The sequence below is a fragment of the Perna viridis genome, chromosome 3 (assembly GCF_037379345.1).
Source record: "Perna viridis isolate PV_CMFRI_1.1 ecotype Kerala chromosome 3, ASM3737934v1, whole genome shotgun sequence".
In the NCBI taxonomy this organism is placed as follows: Eukaryota; Metazoa; Mollusca; class Bivalvia; order Mytilida; family Mytilidae; genus Perna; species Perna viridis.
Genome location: NC_142447.1, coordinates 49,515,778 through 49,539,321, shown reverse-complemented (window position 1 = coordinate 49,539,321; position 23,544 = coordinate 49,515,778). Strand labels below are relative to the sequence as shown.

Below are 23,544 nucleotides of genomic sequence, written 5' to 3'. Positions count from 1 at the left end.
AATCTGCCATTGACTACACCAATATAGGCCTACCTGTTCTGCGAAAAGTCTTTTACACTATATCCTAAACAAAAAAAAAATAATTCGAAATCACGCCATATTAACAAAGGATTGAGGTGTCTGACTTCAACAAGTACAAAAGGGTTGTTATTAGTTTGGTGTGGCCACAGTCATTCCCTTCTAGCAAATTTAAACATCAAAATATACAATACAATAATACGACAAAACTCGATGAAAAAAAGTTTTGTTTCAGTATAAAAAGGAGACACAAGAAACCAAGTTTAAAACAACAGTAAACACATAACTACTCCCAATTACTGACATACAAGCTCCAGAACTCAATTGAGGTGATCTAAGACTGTGTTTCTTTGAAAAAGCACATTAAATAGTCATAACACTTCCGAATTAGAATACTGCTAACTATCTTAGAAAAACATAACTCGTGCAAATGCCAGTAGTAAGGTTTCAGAACTGTATAAAGGCAATAGCAATTCTTGTGATGATAGTACGGTAAAGTCAAGAGTCCAGCTTTAGAAAGATATAAAGACCATTTTTGACCAGGTGAGTGATTCAGGCTCTCTAGAGCCTCTAGTTTTTTTCTTGCTTTTGATTTCTCCATGAAAAAAATAAAAACTTTTCAGTTATAAATGTCTGATAACTTTTATTGAATGTCAGTTTAGGCACAATGACCTCATAAAACTTTCGATAAGATATGAGTATCTTCAATTAATCGTTCTATTCGCTGAAGTTTGTAGGAAGCACTACATCACTCATTTAAGAATAGCTGGGGACTTTATATAACGTTCTTATAGTCCCTTTTCGTGTTCAAGTGGGTCTATGCAATAAATACAGTCCGCATATCCATTGGGGATAAAAAATTATTGCGGAGTTCCCTGTTCCACATCCGGTGTTATTTTAGGGGTAATGGAAATGACTGAAAAGTTCTAATTGGACTGCGTAAAGAATGAAATATGAAGATTCCGGAAATTGAAAAAATCCGTGTTTTGGTTTTGACATTTAGACACCGACAAATAAAACGCAGTCAAGATTAAGATTTTAGCCTGGTAACGGACGTAAACTTTGCAGCTTCTTATTCCGAAAATATGTGAACCAAAAAAAATACAATGTCTATCTTTTGTAGATTAACATGGCATTGCGATCCAACATAGTTTAGCCACAACTGAGTATGCTAACATTTCGAATTATTATTAGTTCTTGTTTTTGTAAAATAACATTGTAATGTAAATGTTAATACACAGTTACAGGGGTTTGCTCCCAGTCCCACTATCAAATATGCTGCCCGACTAGTATGACTAGTATATGAATAAGACTGCAACTCAATTTTTTTTTCAGATGAAATCTAATATAATATGAGGAAGGCATTAGCCTTAAGTGTGAGCAAAGCATCCAGTAGGTTCCCATTGAGTTTGACATAAAATGGACTATATGTCATTTACCATTTGTGCAAAATTTGATTAAGAATAATTTCAAAATATTCCAGATAATTGTAATTTTATTGGTAAAACAGTTTTGGGTTTGGCAGAGAATGCTTTGTTTACCAAAACCAGATGTAAGTTTTTTTTGTTTTAATATTGTCTGAGGAGCTTCTATCAAATAACATGTGGGTCTTTGAAATGAATTGTGGGGTACCAATTTTTTTCATGGTTTTTGTGGGTAAACCAAACCACAAACTTTGGTTCCCAACAAATATGAGATTCCCGTTAACGTGTATTAAATAAAAACTTCAAAAACATGAATTCAAGAACACTCAAACTTGTGTTTCTTTCCTTATCCACGAAAAATTGGTATCCAAGGTACCTTCACAGTAATGCTTTTTACAGTTTTATATCAACTTGGATTTATTGTTTTTTAAACTGTTGCTAAAGACACAAAACTAAAAAGGATCCTTGCTTTGTATTACCCTTGGTATTGCAAGTTAACTTCCTGTCAGACTGAAAGCAGGCTCTCAGCCCTTCTAAGGTCAAATGTCGATTTTGCATTGATTACCATTATGAGGACTTAGTCCACTATTAGTGTATATATTGTGGTGACCCAGCTTGGATAAAGTCCAAGTGCTATTATGTGTTTTACACCACTGGTTAAAATTGCTTTTTTTTGTTATTTTTATAGCAAGTACTATTTATTCTCTGACCAGTACAGTACTCTACTGGTCAAGGAATAGTTCTTGCTGGCAAGTAATTCTCGACAACTGATTTTTCGTCCTCTGATTTTTTTGGTACATTGACCTTTCCAAATTGACTTCGTTTTAAATCGTATAGGGGACACACTGTTCCAATTGTTTATTTTTCATGAGATAGACCAAGTTCTTTATTGATGTCATTAATGTAAAATATAATTTGTATGACTTGCTGAAATGAATGTCTGTAAGTATAAATTGTTGCCAAGATAAATGCCCAATGTCTTGCCAAGATGAATTTCAATCAGTTATATGACTTGCCAAAATGAATCCCTATAAGTCTTTTAACAGAGTATACTTAAAATTACTTTATTCTATTATGATCTAATTTGTTATTATTGGTGTAATTTATAATTTCTTCTCTTTTATGAAATAAGAAAGAATGGCATTATACACAGACACTACCAGTTTAAGTGGGACCTTTGACAGGTCTGAAAAGCTGAAAACTCCAGCTTTGTTCAGTGTTGCTGCCAGAGTAAAAGTTCCACAACTAGGAGCTGAAGACACACAACTTAGTATCCAACTGCCACCCAAAAAACCAGCTCAAACTTCAATTGTTTTCCGTTCATTTAGTCAACCAGAGCCTGTTGATAAAAAGTATTTAAAGAAAATAAGTTCTGATCTTCAGTTTGGTGAGGATGTGGTTAAAGACAGATGTTTTCATATGCTTCCTTATGATCAGAAATATTTGTATGATGTGTTGTCATTGGATGGTATTGTACAGCCCCCTGGAAAAACAAAGATTCCACCTGGTCGGCATGATGCCAGGGGGTCAAATGTCAGACACATGCCATGTAACTTAACTAAGTCAACAAAATCAAATTTAAAACCTCTAAAGAGAAAAATAATGGAAAGAGCAAAACAAATGCATGAAGATGCACTCCAAAAAGCAGCAATTGATGAAGAAAAAAGAAAATCAGAGGTCATCCCAGAGGAAGAAGATGAAGAGGAGGAAATAAAGGCATCATTTTTCTTGACAGAACCTCAGTTACCTCCTCCACAGCCAAGCTCTGTGAGGTATAAACCTCCTGTTCCTCACTGGGAGTTAGGGAAACCTAAGGAGGACATTCAGTCTGAGGAGAAGTCAGAGTCTACACCTTCTCACACAAAAGTCAAACCTAAATCAGTCACATCCAAAACTAAAACTTTACCTATAGTTGAGAAGAAGGACAATTTAGACTGGGATGCATATGTTTTATCAAAGCTAGATAAAAATGTAGCCACTAGGTTAGTACATGAGAGAACAAATGACCCAGATACAAAAGACAGACTTGCCAAGTTGTTGGCAAATAATTATGGGAAGCCTGATCTGAACAACTTCTTTTTAGATGAAAGTGATGCCTTTGATTCACATGACTTAGCAAAGACAGAAGTGGAAACTAAACCAAAAAAGAAATGGAAGAAAAAAGAGGACTCGTAAGTTGCTTTTTTTAATAGCATTGATTTCAAAGTACCATCAACACATCAATTACAAATAAGCTGTTAAAAGGGAAATCACTTGAGATAATCATATGGATTGTCTTTAAAATACTTATACTTATACATGTACATGTATATATGTTTTATTAAAATTTCACTGTAAGATTCTCCTGAAATATATTGCTTGAAGTAATTTACTTGCTGTTCTTCAATTATATCACACAACATTAATTACTTGTTTTATGACTATTATATTTGTCATGATTTCCCATCAAATAGGCTTTTCAGCAGGAGACTTAAGACAGTTCCACCTTAAAAATGGCCCTTGACTTCATGTGTTATTAGAGAGTTCTTCCTTGTTGAAAGTTTTTATACCTTATATTAGAGTATTACAGAGAGTATATAGCATGCAGGAGGTAGAGAGAGAGGCCAATGACCCATACTCTGATGATAACAAAGCTCCATTCTACAGGCAACCAATTGGTCTCAGGAGAATCAGGAAGGAGAAGGAGAAGGAAGAAGCTGGTAGGTCAAAGGTCTAATAGATTGTCTGGCATCATTTGTGCATTTGTTACACTTGATATTTTTTATCACCATAATGCAGACATCAATCCAGTTAAATGATTATCTTACTAAATAATGAAAAAAATCCAAAATCATAGGATATCTGTATGGCAAAATCTTAATTTATTGATATTTATGAAAGCTGTACATTGTTCAATATTTAAAAAGAAAAGCAAAAGAAGTTCTACTATATAACATACTGTAAAGTGTTTTTGCTAAAACTGGCTGTTTGTCATTTTCAAAATTTTTCTAATAAAGTTTATACATTATTTGTAAAATATATCATGAATGTGAAAATTACAATCTAATGAAAAATAAATTTCATCTTCAACAGCATTTTGATTGCAAACTATAAATGTACATAGATAAACAGTTATATTTGATATTTCATATCATTCAGAACATAATGAAATTCATCCATGATATCTCCTTGATTACAACAAGATGTCTATGATAAAAATCCTTGATCATTCTCCAGTCTCTTTAAGGAGTTTTATGTTAAGTGTTCTAAACAGACATAATGTTAAATGATTAAAACATCAAGGCAATAGTAAAGATTTCCTTTGTATGAATTTTATTCAAAATGAATAAAGTGTTGTCTGTCTAAATAGTTCTATTATCATACCCTTAGTGTTTTTTTTTTGTATAAGGGAGGTTCACTTATAAAATGTGGACATTATTGAAAGGCAAAATAAGATGACAGTTTTGTTTTTCTTAGATTAATTGCTTTTTATTTCTAATAATATGTATAAATCTGATTAACTTTCTTATGTACACAGCATTGAACAATAGTTATTACATGGATATGATGTACATGTATGCTAATAAGAAAGTTAAATTAGTACATTTCAATTAATGTCATAAACTGTATAAGTTTCTTTTACATTAAGTTACATAAAATTACTTTTGATAGCTGCTAGAGGTAGTATGTATACAGTTTTTGTCAAGTTAAAGTTATACCTTTACATGTATAACAAATAAAGTCTTCACCTTTGTGATGTAAAGAATGATGACATATGTCACATCAACCATTGTATGATCACTATATTCCCATTACAAATGTGTGGAGTGTTGGCACATGTGTTTTAAACTATTATACTAGATATACTTGGAATGTTTTAAGATGAGTGTTGATAACTAAATATAATTTGTACACAGAATCCCTTGGAATAGGTATGACTTACACATTGATTATGATATGCTGTATGCTTTTCCTTTATATGGCGTCTTCTTCTCTGCTTTTGTTATTTATTTTATTTCCAAGTATTATATTCAGTTATCAGTTTCAAATATGAGTTTGATGACTCTGTGATAAAATATCAAAATTTTAATTGCTAGGTTCTTAATTAATTACTATACCTAATAAATTATATATTTGTGCAGATTTTGTACTACTTAATAACGTTTATTCTCTCTTTAGGGAGATTATGAATAGAAAATACATTTATCATGAATATTCTGAATTGAACTATAAATATGCCAGACATCTATCTTTGTTTGTCAGTTGCCTATCAGCTGCTATATGCTTCCTTTTATATGTCCTCCTGATACTGTTATATACCTGCCTTAACTAAAACTGGTGAAATCAATAGCATTATTGATAGAAACTTGTTTTGTTTCAGTATTGAAATTCTTCAGTTGATATTATTTGGTTATTACATGAATACTGTTGTCAGTAGTATTATATATTACACAAGTTTGCAGCGGAAATTCATATACTATCAGGGATTTTATTCCCTTATATTTATGCAATAATTGTTTTATTTTACCCCTGCTCAGAAGGATAGAGCGTATACTGTTTTACCCTTGTCTGTGTGTTTGTGTTACTGTAACACTTTTTATGTCATAGTTTTCTCAGCAACTGCTCATCACAGCAGAAATTTTAACACATTCTTCCTGTAGGTATGCCATATGGTGGGATTCATTTAAAAAAAAAATCGACATCAATCTCCTGTTTTCCAAGGAATTTGTTTATTTTTCACATATTTTGAAAGTAGAAATTTTTGTCACATTTTTCTCAGCAACTATTCATCACAGCGGCTTGATATTTTAAGACAATCTTTCTGTAGGTATACCATATGGTGGGTTTTAAAGGTATTTTTGGAAAAATTTGACACCAACTTCCTGTTCTGTATATATATATATATGTGTCTGGCTGGTGTTTTTCATTACTTTTGGGGGCAAATATTGTGGTGCTATACAATAACTTTTTTACTAAAGTTTTCCCCTATTACAAAACTGATTTTGGAAGTTTTATTGCCTATTGTACTCAGAAACTTTAAAGATAAAAAACTCAGTTTTAATCAGGAATATGTTAGTACATGTTTATATTTAACACCATTTTTGTTACTACTGACTACAGCAGAAATCTCACTATATATTTGTATTGTTCCTTTTTATTTTGATACTTATAAGTAACCAGGACTCGTCTTGTTATAGAACTAAATGGAATACTTTATAGGAAATGTTTTTGGATAGTGCTGTAGAAATAGTCTCAATATTAGATTGTACCTGTAGTGATATGTAAGTTTATTGTGTGTGCTCCCTTTAACCTGTTGATCTTCTGAGTTATTTGTTAAAGTATTACGTACCTACAATAACAATAAGATATTACTATATTTAGTATACAGACAGGCCGGTGGTTAGTATTGACTTGGTGTTTGACTAATAATGTACTCTGTATTTGTTGGACTGTACTTTATTTTTAAATGGGGATTCTCAAAAGTGTGTGAAAACTGAAATTTCTTATGGATGTTAATTAAGTCTCTCCATACATTTTTATTTAAATGTAGAATTGACTTCTTTCTCAAGCGTTAAACTTATAAGAAACAATAAAATGATATATAATTATACTGTTGTTTTAGTGCACCTCAATACAAGGTTTACTTGAGATATTGTCATTTTTTGGCATTTGTCTTCATCACTTACTGTTGTCATCTAAATTCATAATCTTTCTCAAAATCTTACTCCTAAAACTGTAAGGTAGAAAATTGTCTGAAAAAAGACTTTAGTATGTATTGATCAAGTGAAAGCATGGTCACTTTGATTTTTTAAGGGCAGTTAAGTAAAATTTCTATCAATTTTTCACAATATATACAAAACCTGATGTGGCCTTCCATCTTTAGCTAAAAATTCTTAAGTCTCTGTTGGGTTAAGTTGTACAACATTGCTTAATTTATAGAAGCTGGTGCATTGAAAGACACATGGTATTTTTACTGATTTAAAAGAAAAATGAAAGAAAAATGATTGAAACATTAAATTGATGAAATGATCCTTATGACCAGGTTTACCATTATCACATTGTAGGTAAAGCCTTGTAGAAGTTATTGCCATTGAAAGACACAATTTAACTATTTTACTGTTTTAAGCTTGAAAACTCTCCAAGAGTTAAGTTGTAGGTAAATTAATCATCAATATAAGGATCTATTGATAAACCTGTGACACTTCTAATTACCTGGTATAAACATTGAAAGAGATATATTGCTTGAAGACTTGGCATTGTTATTTTTATTTAATTGATGATATTGCCATGGTAAAATCTTTTGATTTTCCCCAATGGTCCTTCAAGTACAGGTACAGGTAGTAAGTCCTAACTAAGAAATTTAGATTGCCCATATTTAGTAGAAAACATTTCTTAAAGTATGCAGTTATTAACTTCTAACTTTAAAACGATGGTAGAAAATCTGATAATAATCAAATTGAGTAGGGTACTTCTAACTCACTGACCTGTAGCTAATGATTCTGGTGGGAAGTTACTGAAAAGGCATATGATTCATCTAATGTCTGATTTGTGGTGACTGTAACTCTTAGATCAAGCTTCATAACGTCTCATTATTAAGTGTTATACATAATTGAACTAGAAATCAATCATACATTTGCTATGTTTTATATCATCAACAATTTTATTTATTCAAACACTCCATAAAATTAAATTTATTATAAATTTTGAGCAATAATTATTTTTTCGTGGTCCTATATCTGTGCATTACTATGACTGTGTTTTAGGTGTCATCAATAAGACAGCAGATATTGAAATTAAACAGTACAAAATGACCCCTCCTCCAACTGTCCGGGATTATGTTAACCCAAAGATTAAAGACAGGTTATATGACTCTGACAACAGATTTGTACAGGAATGGCTTACAGGTTTGTTGTGTGCTGTGTTCTAGTGAAAATAACAACAACAAAACAAAGTACACAGTGTATTATTTTCAAACAAATAAAGACATTTTGGGCCATTGTGTTCAGAAGTGCAACTTTATCTCCATATCATTCAGAATGTCAGGTTTTCAAATGTAATTTAGACTATAGAATATGGTCTGTTGAAAATCAAGAACTGCCAAAAAAATTGCAACAGCCCACTTTGTCAACAAAAAAAAAAAAGAAGAACATTGACAGTAAGAATCAAAATAATCAGTAATATTTTAAAATGAATTAATATTCGGTAACAGAAAAAAAGGTTCTCATGTTATATGTCCAGTTGCAATTACTTAATTTTTTTTTATATAGCTTCCAATATTTACTTGTATGTAAAAAACAACATTTGAAATAAATGAAATTGATTTGATGACAGGTGCTGAGCAAGTTTACACTGATGACAATGAAAAAATCATTATGTCAACTTCAAACCAATATAAAAAAGTGTTAAAAACGGAGAGACCGAAGCCTTCTGATAGCTGGTATCCTACTGAAGAAATGGAACAGCAAGACTCACAAAGAACTTCAATTCCAACACCTAGAATGAAAAAGGTTGAAAAAGGACTGAAAAGATGGAAAGCCTTACCAGAACCTACAGTAAGTTTTCTTTTAAAATGAATATTTCACAGCCTTGTCAGCTTATTATGGCAACATTTTATCTGGAAAAAATCTTAGAAATCTGCAAGAGGCTTCTACTAAGCTCATGAATACAGCAAAAATTAAACTCAAAAATGGCTCTGCATTTATCATATGATACAACTTGGTGTCATGAACAATAAGGCTCCCTTTTTCAAAAAATGAAATCCTGATGGTAAATGTTTAATTCTGTAGGATGGAGAGGCAACCAGTATGATACCCCCTGGGTATGATCCAGAGTTCCACAGATCACCCGACCCAACAACTAGACGCCTTACAAAACAAAATGCCTCCTTGGTTCAAGTCAGTAAGTAGATTAGAGAATACCTAGTTTTCTTTATTTAAAAAAAAAATCAATTAAAACAATGTCAATTACATGAGTATAATGTATATATAAAATAGTTAGCAATAAAATAACCCAAAACAATGCTTGTTGTGAAATAAATGGGTACTTTTTGCTGCTTTGTTACACCCCCACCAAAAAGTTGGTGGATGATTAGAATCACCTTGCTCTGTCATTCAGTCTGTCCAAATTCTGTTGCAATTATTTTGAATCCCATTGGTTGGATTGATTTCAAATACGATGTGTGGCTTTATATTGATATAATTCTAATCATGAGATTCTTCATGCTTATAGCCGTTTTTGATTGGTCGAGAACAACTTGCCAGAAAGTTCATTCTTGCGTGAACTCCGCCAGATCATTCATACATGCATGAACCTGAAACCAGTTCGAAAGAGTGTAGCAAGGAACTAAACGGCACAATATAGCCGTAAGAATAGTTTATTACATCACCATTGATTTTACCAGTCAAGTTTGTTTACAGAGAGTAATTTTCAGCACAGGGAAAGAAACAGTTACTTATAAATTCTTAAAATCTAATTACTAGTAAATTCGCCCCAAAATGAAATTGTCCCAGAACTAGATTTTATATATATGTATACCGGTTCAACACATTAAAAAAAATTCCCAAATGTCGGATAGAATTATAAGGATTAAACAGCTATTTTTGGTTGCTCATGCATGTATGAACAGATCTCTCCATTCCCAAACATTACATGAACTGCCTTTGGCTGTTCATTGAGTTTGAGAGCTCAGAGATCTATTCATACATGCATGAACGACCGAAAAATAGCTGTTTAATCCTTTAGTGGCATATGTTATAAGAGATTTTGGTTGCTTTCCAATATTAACTTCCTGTATGAGTTGGGATATACCTAGCGTGACAATGTGTGCAACTTAATGTTTATGTTAATTTTACATTACTTCAGTATGTAAAATTCTAATGAATGTGTATTGATTACATTTTTTTAATAAAGAATACAGTAATAATATGGAAATAAAATGAAATTTGTATTCAAAGCATAAAAACTGCATGTAAATATTAAAAAAATACAACTATTACTTGTACAGAATGGTGATTAGTGCTGTTTATCTTTTAAAAAAAAAAGAAAGTAAAATAAATAATTTGATGATTATGAGTTATATTTTTTAGCACTTATAGTTTTATTTTATCTAACAATTTGTAAGGAATAAAATTGCTTGTAAGATATTGTTATGCTTGAAGTTTGTGTGTACAAGAAAGCAATCAATGTAACAATGTAAAATTGATTTTATGTTTTCTAAAGAATATCCCCATTCGTCAAAGATGGTCAAATTTTATGAACCAGCACAAGTGGAGACAAAAACTCCTGGTAACTTTGTGTTTCAATGTTCTATAGCCTCAATTTGGCTAAATCTTTATTTGAATGAATGACTTATATTTTCAGTTCTGTTGAATGAGCCATATTGTTTTTACGGCTTCTATTCAGTTTAGAATTGGCTTTACTCTAACTATATATATAGGAATGGCATTTATAGAGAATGATTATCAAGTTGGCTTTTTGTTTCTATTATTGCATGTTATGGTTTACTCAAAGTGATATTTTTACCTTGAAGATAGGGAGATGTTTGATGAATATCAGGGATTCAAATTTGCTTTTTTGGGTGAAAGGTCCAAGACCTTTGTAGATTTAAAATCCGAAGTCCTCCTGATAAAAACCAAAGGTCCTTAATTGATGGTCCTGTCCTTAATAGAGTTTCAATGTACCTTATTGATGGTCCTGAGGTCCTTAATAGAGTTTCAATGTACTGTATTGATGGTCCTGAGGTCCTTATAGAGTTTCAATGTACAGTATTGATGGTCCATCACCTATGTTTATGAAATTTGAAAAGTCCTGGGCTAGAAACAGAGGGTCCCGGACCTTGGACCTACACTTGTTTGAAACCCTGAATTTGTTATTTATTTATTAACAGTACCTCTATTGATTCTCCCTCCCATAAACAACTGTATTTCATTGGCTTAATGAATATCTTTAATGAATATAATCAGAAAATGATACTGGTATTAAAATAATAAGATTACATGTATTACCACCCTTTTTTGTACTTACAGTTGTAGAAATAGTCAGCAGCAATAAGTTATTGACCCAATGTCATGTTAAACTACAAAGAAATCCTTCCTTTAAATCTTAATTCCTTTGAGTAAACTATTTTCTGTTTTCTGAGGAGCTTTATGTTGAATTTGAAGAACAATATATAACAATTGTTTTTCAGGATAAACTGATCTGGAGTTATTCTTTTGTTCCAAAGACACCCCATAAAACACAATGAGCTTATGTACATAATATTTTTTCTATTACAAAATACATTGGTTCAATAGTGCAATTAGCTTTCACATTTTTATGTTTTGCTGATACACCACATATCATTAAAATTTACATGTCATAAAATAACCTTCATATAGAAATTAGAGAAATGAAGGATTTAGATCAAATTATGTTAACTTAATCATTGCAGTTGATGAATGGAGACAGCGATACCATCTGAGTGGACAGTTACTTGACAGTACCCCGGATGATCTGATTAGAGATATGGGTGACATTCAGGCTCATGTCAGACTCCAGGCCATAGCTACTCTTGCCAAAGTTGCAGAGTACAAGTCAGCAACAACAGACCCATTCAGCTCAGCATTTAAAAATATGCCTAATGACAATCCATATTCCAAAAACATTCCTGAGAAGATATTTGTAGCATTAGAATGTTTACTGGAGGATAGTAATGACCGTGTTAGGTGTGCTGCTGCAATCTCCCTCTACTCTCTGAACAGACCATGTGATGAGGTGAGTCATTGTAATTGCTGTGTCAGTTGCTTTTTTACAATTTGTCTGCACACTCCCAGCAGACCATTGATAAGGTGAGTCTTTTAGATGATGTTGTAAGGTGTATCACAAGATCTTTTTACTCTCTTAACTGACCTTGTGATCAGATGAGTCAGCAAATATATATTAATGTTATGTGTACTACGACAACCTGTCTCAACTTTCTAAAAGATCATGTGTGACTAGCTAAAAATCATGTATTCTTTCGAGGTAGATTAAGTTCCTTGTCTTTTGTCCTATTTGTTAAAGAGTAATCAAGGGAACCAAGGTAATAGCGTTAATCAAAAGAATGTAATCCAAGGACAAAGACCATACATGGAAACAGACATACACAGCAAAGAACATAAAGTTACTAAAATCATACATACAAAGTAAAAAAAGTAATTGTGCAACTTAAGATGTTGTATTCTGTATTGGTCTTAAGAGTTAAATATAAATTTGGCAGGTTTTTATAGTTCATTTTATTGTTGTATTTTCACACTACTGTCCCAGGTAAGGGAAAGGGTGGAGTGCTCATAAATATGTTCAACCCTACCACAAACTTTTTCGCCTGTCCCAAGCCTGGAACTTGTAGTCCAGTGGTTGTCGTTTTTTTTAGGTTGATTGTTGTTTGATTTGTGGTTTTTCTATAGATTAGGTTGATTTTTGTCTTTTATGAATAGTTTCACCATTTGTTTTTGGGCCTACAGGTCACTTTATGGTATGGGTATTGCCCATCATTGAAGACCATATATGACCTGTAGAAGTTTAATTGTGTGTTACTTGGTATTTGGTGGATGACTGTCTCATTGTCAATCATACCACAATATTAGTCTTTTTATAGATTGATATCTTCATTGACAGTTTAAGACGTGCTGTGAAAATCTCTGGCTATGCTCTCTAAAATGATCATGTGACAATCTGGGTCAGTAGTGACAGAATAAGGTGTGCTGTGACAATGTCTCTGTACTCTGAACTGACCATAAGGTCAGGGTCTCAAATCCTTTCATAATCAGATCACTTAAAATTGAAGATTTGAGGAAAAACTCTAAACCTGAAAAACCCAGGCCAGATCTGTTGGTAAAGATAGTGTTCAAAAATATTTAAAGTTTGAGATGAAATACATTTTGTATAATTTAGTAATATAGAAAATTTGCTGTCAAGATAAAGTAAAAACAGCTTATTCACAATATGTTGTTTAAGATAAGAATCACTTGTATTATAGGCAAAGGAGATATTACACACAGCGCTGAAGGGAGAATCTAGTATTGATAGATGGGCAGCAGCTCAGTGTCTGGCTTATTATGGTGTCTGTAACTCATTGATAGTAGGGGAGATAATTCACCAACTTCTTACCACTGAAGATACTATCAAACATGAGAGAGCCATTTCACTGTTGGGCAAACTAAGTATATTCTCTGTAAGTCTTCAATATTCACATAATGATGTTTGTAAGCTCAAACTGGTCCACAATGAAGTCATCAGGATAAAAAGTAATTTAAAAAAATGAGATATTGGAGGGTCTTTAACCATGTATTTAATAGATTTAAGGTTTTGGGCCCATTTTGAAATTATCCCTTGTTAAAGCCTAAATGCCCATATTTAAAGTTAAGTTTTGGTTACAACAAAAAAATTGTTGTTTTCTGTGGTATGGCATTTTTAACTGAATATTAACTATTTAGACCCTGTTTTCTTTGTTTTCAAATTTGAACAAATTGAAGTTATAAAATTAAATTTTGTCTGATTTACACATGAATGAGTTCAGATTTTTTCTCAAATTTTTAAGTGTTTTGATCACGATTATTATATTTATCCAAAGTCAGAACTGTATCAAGGTTGAACATAGTATTCATACTTGCCCAAACTGTTTATAGTTATACTATGGGGGTTGTATCAATTTCACCCAATTTCAGTACTAATGTAACAACTTTTTTTGCAGCCATTAGTTCATGGTATGACCGCTGAGTTGTTGAACAGCTCTAGTTGGAGACATAAAGTTATAGCCTGTAAAATTCTGCCAACTCTTCATGGTACTATCAACAAGGTTTGTATCATATACAGCAATGCCTAAATAATCAGTATTAACAAGGTATGTATCATCATAGACAATGATGTCTCAATTATCAGTAACAACAAGGCATGTATCATCATAGACAATGATGTCTCAATTATCAGTAACAACAAGGCATGTATCATCATAGACAACGATGTCTCAATTATCATAACAACAAGCCATGTATCATCATAGACAACGATGTCTCAATTATCAGTAATAACAAGGCATGTATCATCATAGACAACGATGTCTCAATTATCAGTAATAACAAGCCATGTATCATCATAGACAACGATGTCTCAATTATCAGTAACAACAAGACATGTATCATCATAGACAACGATGTCTCAATTATCAGTAACAACAAGGCATGTATCATCATAGACAACAATGTCTCAATTATCAGTAACAACAAGCCATGTATCATCATAGACAACGATGTCTCAATTATCAGTAATAACAAGGCATGTATCATCATAGACAACGATGTCTCAATATCAGTAACAACAAGACATGTATTATCATAGACAACGATGTCTCAGTTATGAGGAACAAATAGGCATGTATCATCATAGACAATGTTGTCTCAATTATCAGTAATAACAAGGCATGTATCATCATAGACAACGATGTCTCAATTATCAGTAACAACAAAGTATGTATCATCATAGACAACGATGTCTCAATATCAGTAACAACAAAGTATGTATCATCATAGACAACGATGTCTCAATATCAGTAACAACAAGGCATGTATTATCATAGACAACGATATCTCAGTATGAGGAACAACAAGCCATGTATCATCATAGACAACGATGTCTCAATTATCAGTAATAACAAGGCATGTATCATCATAGACAATGTTGTCTCAATTATCAGTAATAACAAGGCATGTATCATCATAGACAACGATGTCTCAATTATCAGTAACAACAAAGTATGTATCATCATAGACAACGATGTCTCAATATCAGAAACAACAAAGTATGTATCATCATAGACAACGATGTCTCAATATCAGTAACAACAAGGCATGTATTATCATAGACAACGATATCTCAGTATGAGGAACAACAAGCCATGTATCATCATAGACAACGATGTCTCAATTATCAGTAATAACAAGGCATGTATCATCATAGACAACGATGTCTCAATTATTAGTAACAACACGCCATGTATCATCATAGACAACGATGTCTCAATATCAGTAACAAGACATGTATTATCATAGACAACGATGTCTCAGTTATGAGGAACAAATAGGCATGTATCATCATAGACAATGTTGTCTCAATTATCAGTAATAACAAGGCATGTATCATCATAGACAACGATGTCTCAATTATCAGTAACAACAAAGTATGTATCATCATAGACAACGATGTCTCAATATCAGTAACAACAAAGTATGTATCATCATAGACAACGATGTCTCAATATCAGTAACAACAAGGCATGTATTATCATAGACAACGATGTCTCAGTTATGAGGAACAAATAGACATGTATCATCATAGACAATGTTGTCTTAATTATCAGTAAGGTTTAAAACATTGGGTAAACAGAAGTTTGAGCAGGGTTATCTTAAGAAAAAACTTTGCGGGTGGCTGCCAAACCTGTTTGTCCAGTAATTTGAAAAGTATTTTGCAGATTCTCTCAAATTTCGATATGCTGTTATATGTGACAAAATTAAAGTCAAGTTGGATTTTCAGAAATACTGTTTTTGTCATTTCTGAATGGCAGCCATTTTTTGTTGCAATAAAAGTGACTTCCACCATTCAGTGTGAGAAATCTGGTTTGTTGTTAATTTGACAGCTTTTTTTGTGCATGGATTTTGAAAAGTACAAGTTACTGAGATATATACTTTCCTAAAAAATTGTTTGTTTTTATACAATGAACCATTTCTGTAACCACTTATATGCTGTTTACTGGGTATACAAACATATTCTTTCTTGTGTTAATTTTTTTAATTTACTTTTCAAAGAACACTTACAGATTTGAAACAAAGACAAAAATTTATGAAATGCATTTTACATTAATTATTATGATTATGATGGGTTTTCATTCAAATATACAATTCCTTATCATTGTTCTTGTCTCTTATGATGGAATACTTATTGTGACACCATATAAACAATAAGTTGTCATTCATAGGATATAACCAGTAAATTATCAGACCTGATGTGGAATGATTGGCATTCTGATGTAAGAAAGAGTGCAGCGCAATGTCTGGGTAAAACCAGTCATGGCAAGGAAGTCCATGATGATCTCAAAGAAAGACTTGTGATTGATGATGAAGAAACCAGATTAGAGGCAATTAATAAGATTGGACAATTAGGTAATAAGCATGTAAATAACATTTGCTCTGTTTTTTTTTGTTTTATTCAACAATGTTTTTAGAATTGAATATGTAAAACAACCATGTGAAAATAAAATTCTAATTCTGGTGAAATAAGTAATTTCATGTAAAAATTTACGATTGTATAATGCCTTTAATGTTATGATGGTGATACTGTCATCAACTGTATCCTAGTTCACAGCTTCATCTAAAGACAGTGAGTTTTTGTGATAATTGGAATATTATCTGATGGATCTTTATACCACAAAAGGATGGTCTGTGTTGATTTTGGAGGTTATGGCTCTAATTGTTGACAGATACTTGTAACTGCAGGAGGTTGTGGGAGTCAGAATAATTTGTCAGAGTATGGTGGCATGCCTACCTGAGGGTTGTTGCGTCTGTGAGCTAGCAAAATAAGTATCTGGCTTGGCAAGTTGATCTTATACAAATCAGGGTCTGTTCAATTGGTCACTTGTTCTTGTCCTGAAATGTGTGAAATATCTGCCTTACTCTGTTAAACCTTAATCAATCAATTAATTAATTTTTTCCACAGTGTATGATGAAGAGTCATTTCTATGTCATTTCATTTTCAAGGTATAATGACAGCTAAACTCTTACCAGCTTTTCTGAAATGCTTTGAAGATGACTATATATCTATACGTTCTGAAGTTTGCATAACTTGTGGAAACATTGAGCTGAAGGATGAAGTTGTCATAGAGAAACTAGTGCACCTCGCAACCTTTGATCCTATCTGGAAGGTCAAGGCTTTAGCATTTCAAGGTAAATAAAATGTCTATATGCATTGTTTTTCAAGTATCAGGTTAAACCTTAAAGGCATTTAAATTAGTTTAAACATACTTTATATTTTATAATAAACAAAATGATCAGACACATGTAAAATAATATACTTATGAAGTCTTCTCTAGAAACAATGATAATTACAATAAAGTACAGGCATACAAATGCATTAGTGTTAGTTTAAATGGGAGACAGTAAAAATATGACATTTGGTGATGTGATGTGATGTGTACCAATTAAACTCAAGCAGTAAGGTATCTTTTAGTGCATTTAATAAATGAATATACATGGTCTGACACAACCTAATATTGTCTTTTTTGTGACTGATTTTCTGTAAGACCAACAAATAGATTAAGATCTATGTTGCAAAATGCAGGAACCCACTATAGGTCCTTCATTAGTTTGGTTCTTACATTGTTATAAAGAGTGCATATAGAAATATAATGGCAGTCTCATATATATGTCCACATTGCACTAGGAACTTTGTATAATATTAACACTACACTAATCAAAGTTTAGAAAAGGATGAAGAATTACAAATTTGAGTTATCCATTTGAATATATTTAAATTTCATGGACTTTAGCAAAAATGTTTAGAACATTAATTTATCCCTGCCATTCAGTAAACACTGTTCAATTTTTTCTGGGACCTAGCTCTCTCTTAATGCTCTGTCTAATTTATTTCACTCAACCATTGTTGATGGAACAAAAAATGTTGTGAACAAGCTCACAAAGACAATACTCCCCCTTTTTCAAATGGACTTAAATGTAGAACACTTGCTGGATTATCTCCTTTTGGCATCATCAAACAGTGATTATATTCCTTCATGCACATCGTCATCTGCATATGATACCCAACCTTCTTATAAAATTTCATCAACATTTCTTGAGTGGTTCAGGAGGCATTGCGCTTACAAGGTTTTACTATGTAAAATCCTTAATTTGGATTATCTCCCTTTGGATTCCTCCAACATTATTTATAAATATTCAAAAAAATTGCTTAAGCAGTTTAGGAGAAGTTGTGCTTACAAAAAATGTGGACAGATGGTCATATGAACAGATTGGGGATCCATCCCTATATACGCTATAAAAAAAGATTCATGAGTAACCGAAAACCTACAAAAGGGGACAATGATATGTTGGATTTGGATGTATCGTAGGCACTGTAAATACAGTGACAACACTTGTCATGAGTTTAAGATAATCTTACAAATGAATGATACAAAGTAGATAGTAATTTTTATTTTTTATCATTGAATGCATGATATTTCTCTTTAGTACTGAATATTTGATAATTTTGTAGCCCTTGGTAAGATAGGAGTAGTGAGTGAAGAAATTACAGAATGTTTACTTTGGGCTGTGAGATACGAAGAGAAACCAGCAGTGAGAGCAGAGGCTTGCCATACTATTGCTGTATTAGAGCTTGAGACTGAGGAGGTAGCTGAAGTGCTTCAGGAAAGATTCCTGGTAGAATCCAGTCAGTTGGTTCGAGAGTAGGTTTACAGAACTATCATTAAGATGTAGTCAATGATACAACAGACACATCAGATCATCAGAGATTTTGTTTCCTATCTACAAATGTAGCTTAAAATATCCATAAGTTGCCAGTGTTTTACTGGTAGCTTAATCCTGATGTGAATTCAACAGTTAAGGGATATTCATTTGAAAGCTAAGGAACAAAGATAATTTGTCAGTTTCTAAGAGCAGGTGAAAATATAAGACAAAAAAAGTAGAATCTACTTTGTTCTTTGTCTCAAGTATATTTATATCCCACACAAACAAAGTTCCATCCATCCTTTTAATTTTTATCACACAAATTTTGTGGGAGTTATGTTTCGTGGAACTTCAGATGTTCATGACTGAAGTATCTCATCATTGCAACACCTCTCAACCCCACTGAGTAGAATTTCATGAAACTTGGTATTAGTAAGAGAGCATTATGTAGTTGTGCATTTTACCAGGAAAGTTTGATACCCTAAATTGTGTTAGAGTTATGCAACTTTGAACTTTGCGTCATGAAGTGCACTATTGTAAAAATTAAACTAACAAATATAGCATCTTACTCAATTAATTACGTTAGTACTTTTTTACAGAGAAATAGCACAAACCTTACAAATGTTTGGTATCAGTGCTACAGAAGATATGGACATGGTGACACAGATAAAAACTGAAGTCAGAAAACTGTGTACACGTAACAATATAGCTGCTCAGATAGTTCTGAATGAGAAAGATGAACAGAAGGAGGAGAATCTAGCTCGTATGATCTATCAATCTTCAGAAGAAGCTAAGGTAATGTGGGCAGTTATCACGATACACTTAATATAATGGGAAATATTTCATAGGTTGTTGTGCCATCCATAAATTTCCAAATCTGTCAAGTATCAATTTATGTTTTTATAAATTGGAAATCTTTGCATGCTTTATATTTTTTTAATCCCCAAGTTAAAAAATATTTTTGAATGATGTTTGAATGAGTTTATATTAACCTTTATGCAGCACCTACTAGAGCTTTGACTTTATAACCATTACTAACACAATCTTCAGACATACACTGTAGAAGGTGTATTAATACTACTAAGGGAGGCAAAATTTTTAAAATGGATATAAGAATATTAAGTAGCTTGTTCTAATGTTTGTGAACATGTAAACTTAATGAATGCTTGCACAGCAGTTAAAAATATAATGGCATTCTCTGCATAAGTAATTATTTACGACTACTAATTGATAGTCAATTTTGTTATATATATATATATATATTTTTTTATCTTATATCATTATTTAGACAGATTTCTGATTAGTTTATTATTTTCATAGTTGTTGGCTTCTTTGACCAATCAACTCAAACTTATGAAAATCAGAGGATAAAATATGCTGTCTTTGTAACACTTTTACAAAACAAATATTTTTAAGTGATTTTAAGATAAAAGCTATTTCAATGTGTAAAACGCCCACCACCTATTTAATAAGCACCAGTATTATCCTATCCTTCCTATCTTTTTCTCAATGCTTCACAATACTTATTTAAGTTTTAGTGCATCTAATAACAAGCATCTGATGTACAATGTATTAGTACTTTCATTTTGTAGTTTCATTTATAATAGATTTAGGTTAGTGTTTAACAATGAAATTATTGGTTTGTCATAGTAGCACTCATATTTACTTTGTTATGGGTATTTGGGCACTCCAAAATGTTTATTTATCAGTGAGACACACAATCATTTTATTTTTGCATTTGCACACCTATAATATGACATCAAGCTATAAATGGAACTACAAGAGAGCAATCTCAGTACGTATACCTGCCATTTTTCATGTTCTATGCTTATCTTACATGTCTTTCTGAGAAAACAAATCTGTACAAATGATAGAATAGTATTTTTCTTTCTGATCTCATTATTAGCATGTTTTAAGAACCTTCATGGCTATATTCAACTTTAATTATGTAACATACAACTGCTGAATATAAAAAACTCATTACAAATTATTGGAGGTGTTTTTGTTTTTGACATTTGATATGGTTTAAGAACAATTAATTTCTCAGAAAGCTTCATGTATGATTTTAATGATTTAACAATATTACTAGATATGTAGTGTGAGGCATACAGAAATCAATACTTATTCCCTAATAGTAAGGAAAACAACTTTAACACTTTTACATTAATTTTCACATTTATTAGTTTCTATGCATTAACAATATATTTATTATTATTATAAAAGTCTTGATTTCTATCTGTATGGTTCAGTATAATCTTCTGCACTGTGTGTGAAATGCTTGATTTGCATGCCTCTTGTTTTCTCTTTCTAACATAGAAATTTTTCTGCCGCAAACACTCATACAAAGATGTGGAATTAAAAACTGAAGCGGATAAGAAAAAAGCTAGATGTCATTTTAGTCTTAGCTACCATCATTTCTCATATAAATTTCTGTCTACTACAGTAAGTACTAAGTATATGGCACAACAATGGAATATGACTTGATTTCAGTTTGGAAATGTTTTCAGATTGTGTTAATTTTCAGAGTTGAATCCATATGATAAATAGACAATTGATTTATCTGTAGTAAATTATTCAGCCATATTTCCTGTTTGTATCTGATTGTAGACATCTCAAACTCACCCAAGCAGGTAGTTATTGTAATGTAAAGAAGATAGAGAAGGATTATTTTTAACTTCACATATTTTGTTTTAAAGAAGTGTCAAAATAATGCTAATTTTACAAAGATAAGACATACACAATATGAATCTTTTTGAATTCTAGACAGGAAATGTTCACAATGATCTGATGTTCTGTCAAGACATTATGTTGGTCAGTTTATCAGAGATGTCACAGTCTGTTGGATGTAATGTTGTCATTAGAATTAAGGTTTTCTTTAAGGTAGAAAATATCAGGCTGTAAGAACAATTAAAAAAAAACCAAAAAGTTGCTGATAATAATAAAGCTGTGTGTAGGGTATTGTCATTGAGAAAATCTGTATCTAGGGTATTTGTCCTTCAGTTAATCCATATCTAGAGTATTTGTCTGTTGAGTAAATCTGTATTTAGAATATTTGTCCTTGAGTAAAACTGTATCTAGGGTATTTGTCATTGAGTAAGGATGTCTGTCATACAGACTATTATTAATTTGTTTTTACTTTTTATAGGATCAAACAAAGAATAAGGAATCTGTTGTGGAGAGGATTAGATCAATGTCTCAAGCCAGTACTCGTACAGAAACTCCTAAGATAGTTATAGAAACAGGACAAACATCACCAGTTCCTAGTAGGGAAGGTACTGTGTTTACACCTACTGCTGAGGAGGAGTTAGAAACTATACTGTCTAGAGAGGATACCTCTATGACTCCTACAACAACATCTACTACCCCAGCTGTTAAGTCGAGGGCTGATAACGAAGAGGATGAGGAAGACTCAAAGTCAAAATTAGAGAAAATTTCAGAAAGAGCTGACAGTGGTAGTCTTAGTCAATTGTCACTTACTGAGGATGAGAAATTCCTCAGTAGACCTGGCAGTAAGGTCAAATTCCAGGACATTGTAGAAAAACCTAGGACTGCACCAGCGAAATCTAGTGGCTTGGGTAATACAGCATCAGAAATCAGGGCATTTAGTAGAGATGCTATAAAGGAACGTGAAAAGATTAATACAGAAGCAAGGAATACATTTGCTGGATTAGATCAAAGATATTCATCTCTTACTGATGCTTTGTTACTTGTAGATAATGCTTATTTAGGTAAGATTCCAAGTGAGGAAAGGATAACGTCTGTAGACATTATAAGTGAGCCTTCATCGTCATACCAACAGAGGGCAGCACAAGCACAGGTTGATGAGGAGTTTGATGTTAATGAGATTTGATAGATTGAAATTCATAATGAAAATTTGAAAGTAAACTGTCAGAAGGTAGTTGTTTTTTTTTTTAAATGAGATGTTGATGTGTTTTATATATTTTAATCCTGTTGTATTAGTCTAAAGGAATCTTGAAAAAAAAAAACATTTGGAATGACATCATTTTAGCTTGTTAGACCTGTAACAGTATGAAATTGTCAGGTTTTTTTAAATTCTGTCACTGCATTTAAATTTGATGGCATTGTCACTTAGTTTATGTGATTGGTTTATAGTGTGAAGTTTGTTACCTCTGTTCTGTGGATACTGTCTCATTCTTACATGTTGATTATTTTGGAAATTGGGTTTTTTATCCCATGAAAAACACTATTCCAAATTTTAGTATATAGGGGCCTGTATGCCCTTCAAAATTGTTATAATTTTGGAGAGAAAGTCTCCTAGAAAATGTTCTATTTGTGACATGATTTCTTATACAACAATTTAATTTTATTCACAAAAATATTGGTCTTATTTTTTAAATTTGCAGAATGTTCCCAAATATCCTTTAAGATGAATTCAAAATGATGAGTGTCATGCTATTGGTTAAAGTTATTTATGTATTTGCTCATTTCACTGACAAGTAACAGATGAAAAAAGAGGTTATTTTTTTTCTATATTTTAACACTGTGATATTGTTTACATCTGTGATATCAATATGAACATTTATCTACATATTTTTATGAGAAATGAAAAGAAATGTTGATTGCCTTTTGTTATGTTTTCATGCTTTTAGTACTTTTTTTTTTTAGCTCACCTGCCCTTACGACTGTGTGAGCTATTGTCT

At 32.0% G+C, this 23,544-nt stretch overlaps 1 protein-coding gene across 10 annotated transcripts; it reads left to right on the top strand.

Moving 5' to 3' along the window:
* Positions 1–1,048: 1,048 nt before the first annotated feature.
* LOC148622727 (uncharacterized) lies at positions 1,049–23,471 on the top strand. 10 transcript variants are annotated; one of them, XM_088572849.1, is made up of 17 exons: positions 1,049–1,184; positions 2,575–3,613; positions 4,002–4,141; positions 6,804–6,821; positions 8,186–8,326; positions 8,754–8,974; positions 9,209–9,320; positions 10,641–10,706; positions 11,851–12,173; positions 13,417–13,611; positions 14,131–14,235; positions 16,408–16,591; positions 17,186–17,371; positions 18,693–18,882; positions 19,483–19,678; positions 21,200–21,325; positions 22,029–23,471. In XM_088572849.1, the coding sequence occupies exons 2-17, from the start codon at positions 2,580–2,582 to the stop codon at positions 22,731–22,733; spliced, it is 3,942 nt and encodes a 1,313-aa protein (XP_088428975.1). In that variant the 5' UTR covers positions 1,049–1,184; positions 2,575–2,579; the 3' UTR covers positions 22,734–23,471. The 10 variants fall into 10 exon arrangements, with proteins under 10 accessions (XP_088428975.1, XP_088428977.1, XP_088428978.1 ...); XM_088572851.1 differs by lacking the exon at positions 6,804–6,821 and adding an exon at positions 5,339–5,353; XM_088572850.1 differs by having other exon boundaries at positions 1,055–1,184; positions 2,579–3,613.
* The last annotated feature ends 73 nt before the right edge of the window (positions 23,472–23,544 follow it).

What these genes read in the sequence shown, in the direction of transcription:
- LOC148622727 (XM_088572849.1), top strand. Translation starts at nt 2,580, where the DNA reads ATGGCATTATACACAGACACTACCAGTTTAAGTGGGACCTTTGACAGG. An exon ending in TGGAAGAAAAAAGAGGACTC is followed by an intron (nt 3,614 to 4,001) that starts GTAAGTTGCTTT and finishes ACCTTATATTAG; the next exon opens with AGTATTACAGAGAGTATATA. An exon ending in AATCTTCAGAAGAAGCTAAG is followed by an intron (nt 19,679 to 21,199) that starts GTAATGTGGGCA and finishes TTTCTAACATAG; the next exon opens with AAATTTTTCTGCCGCAAACA.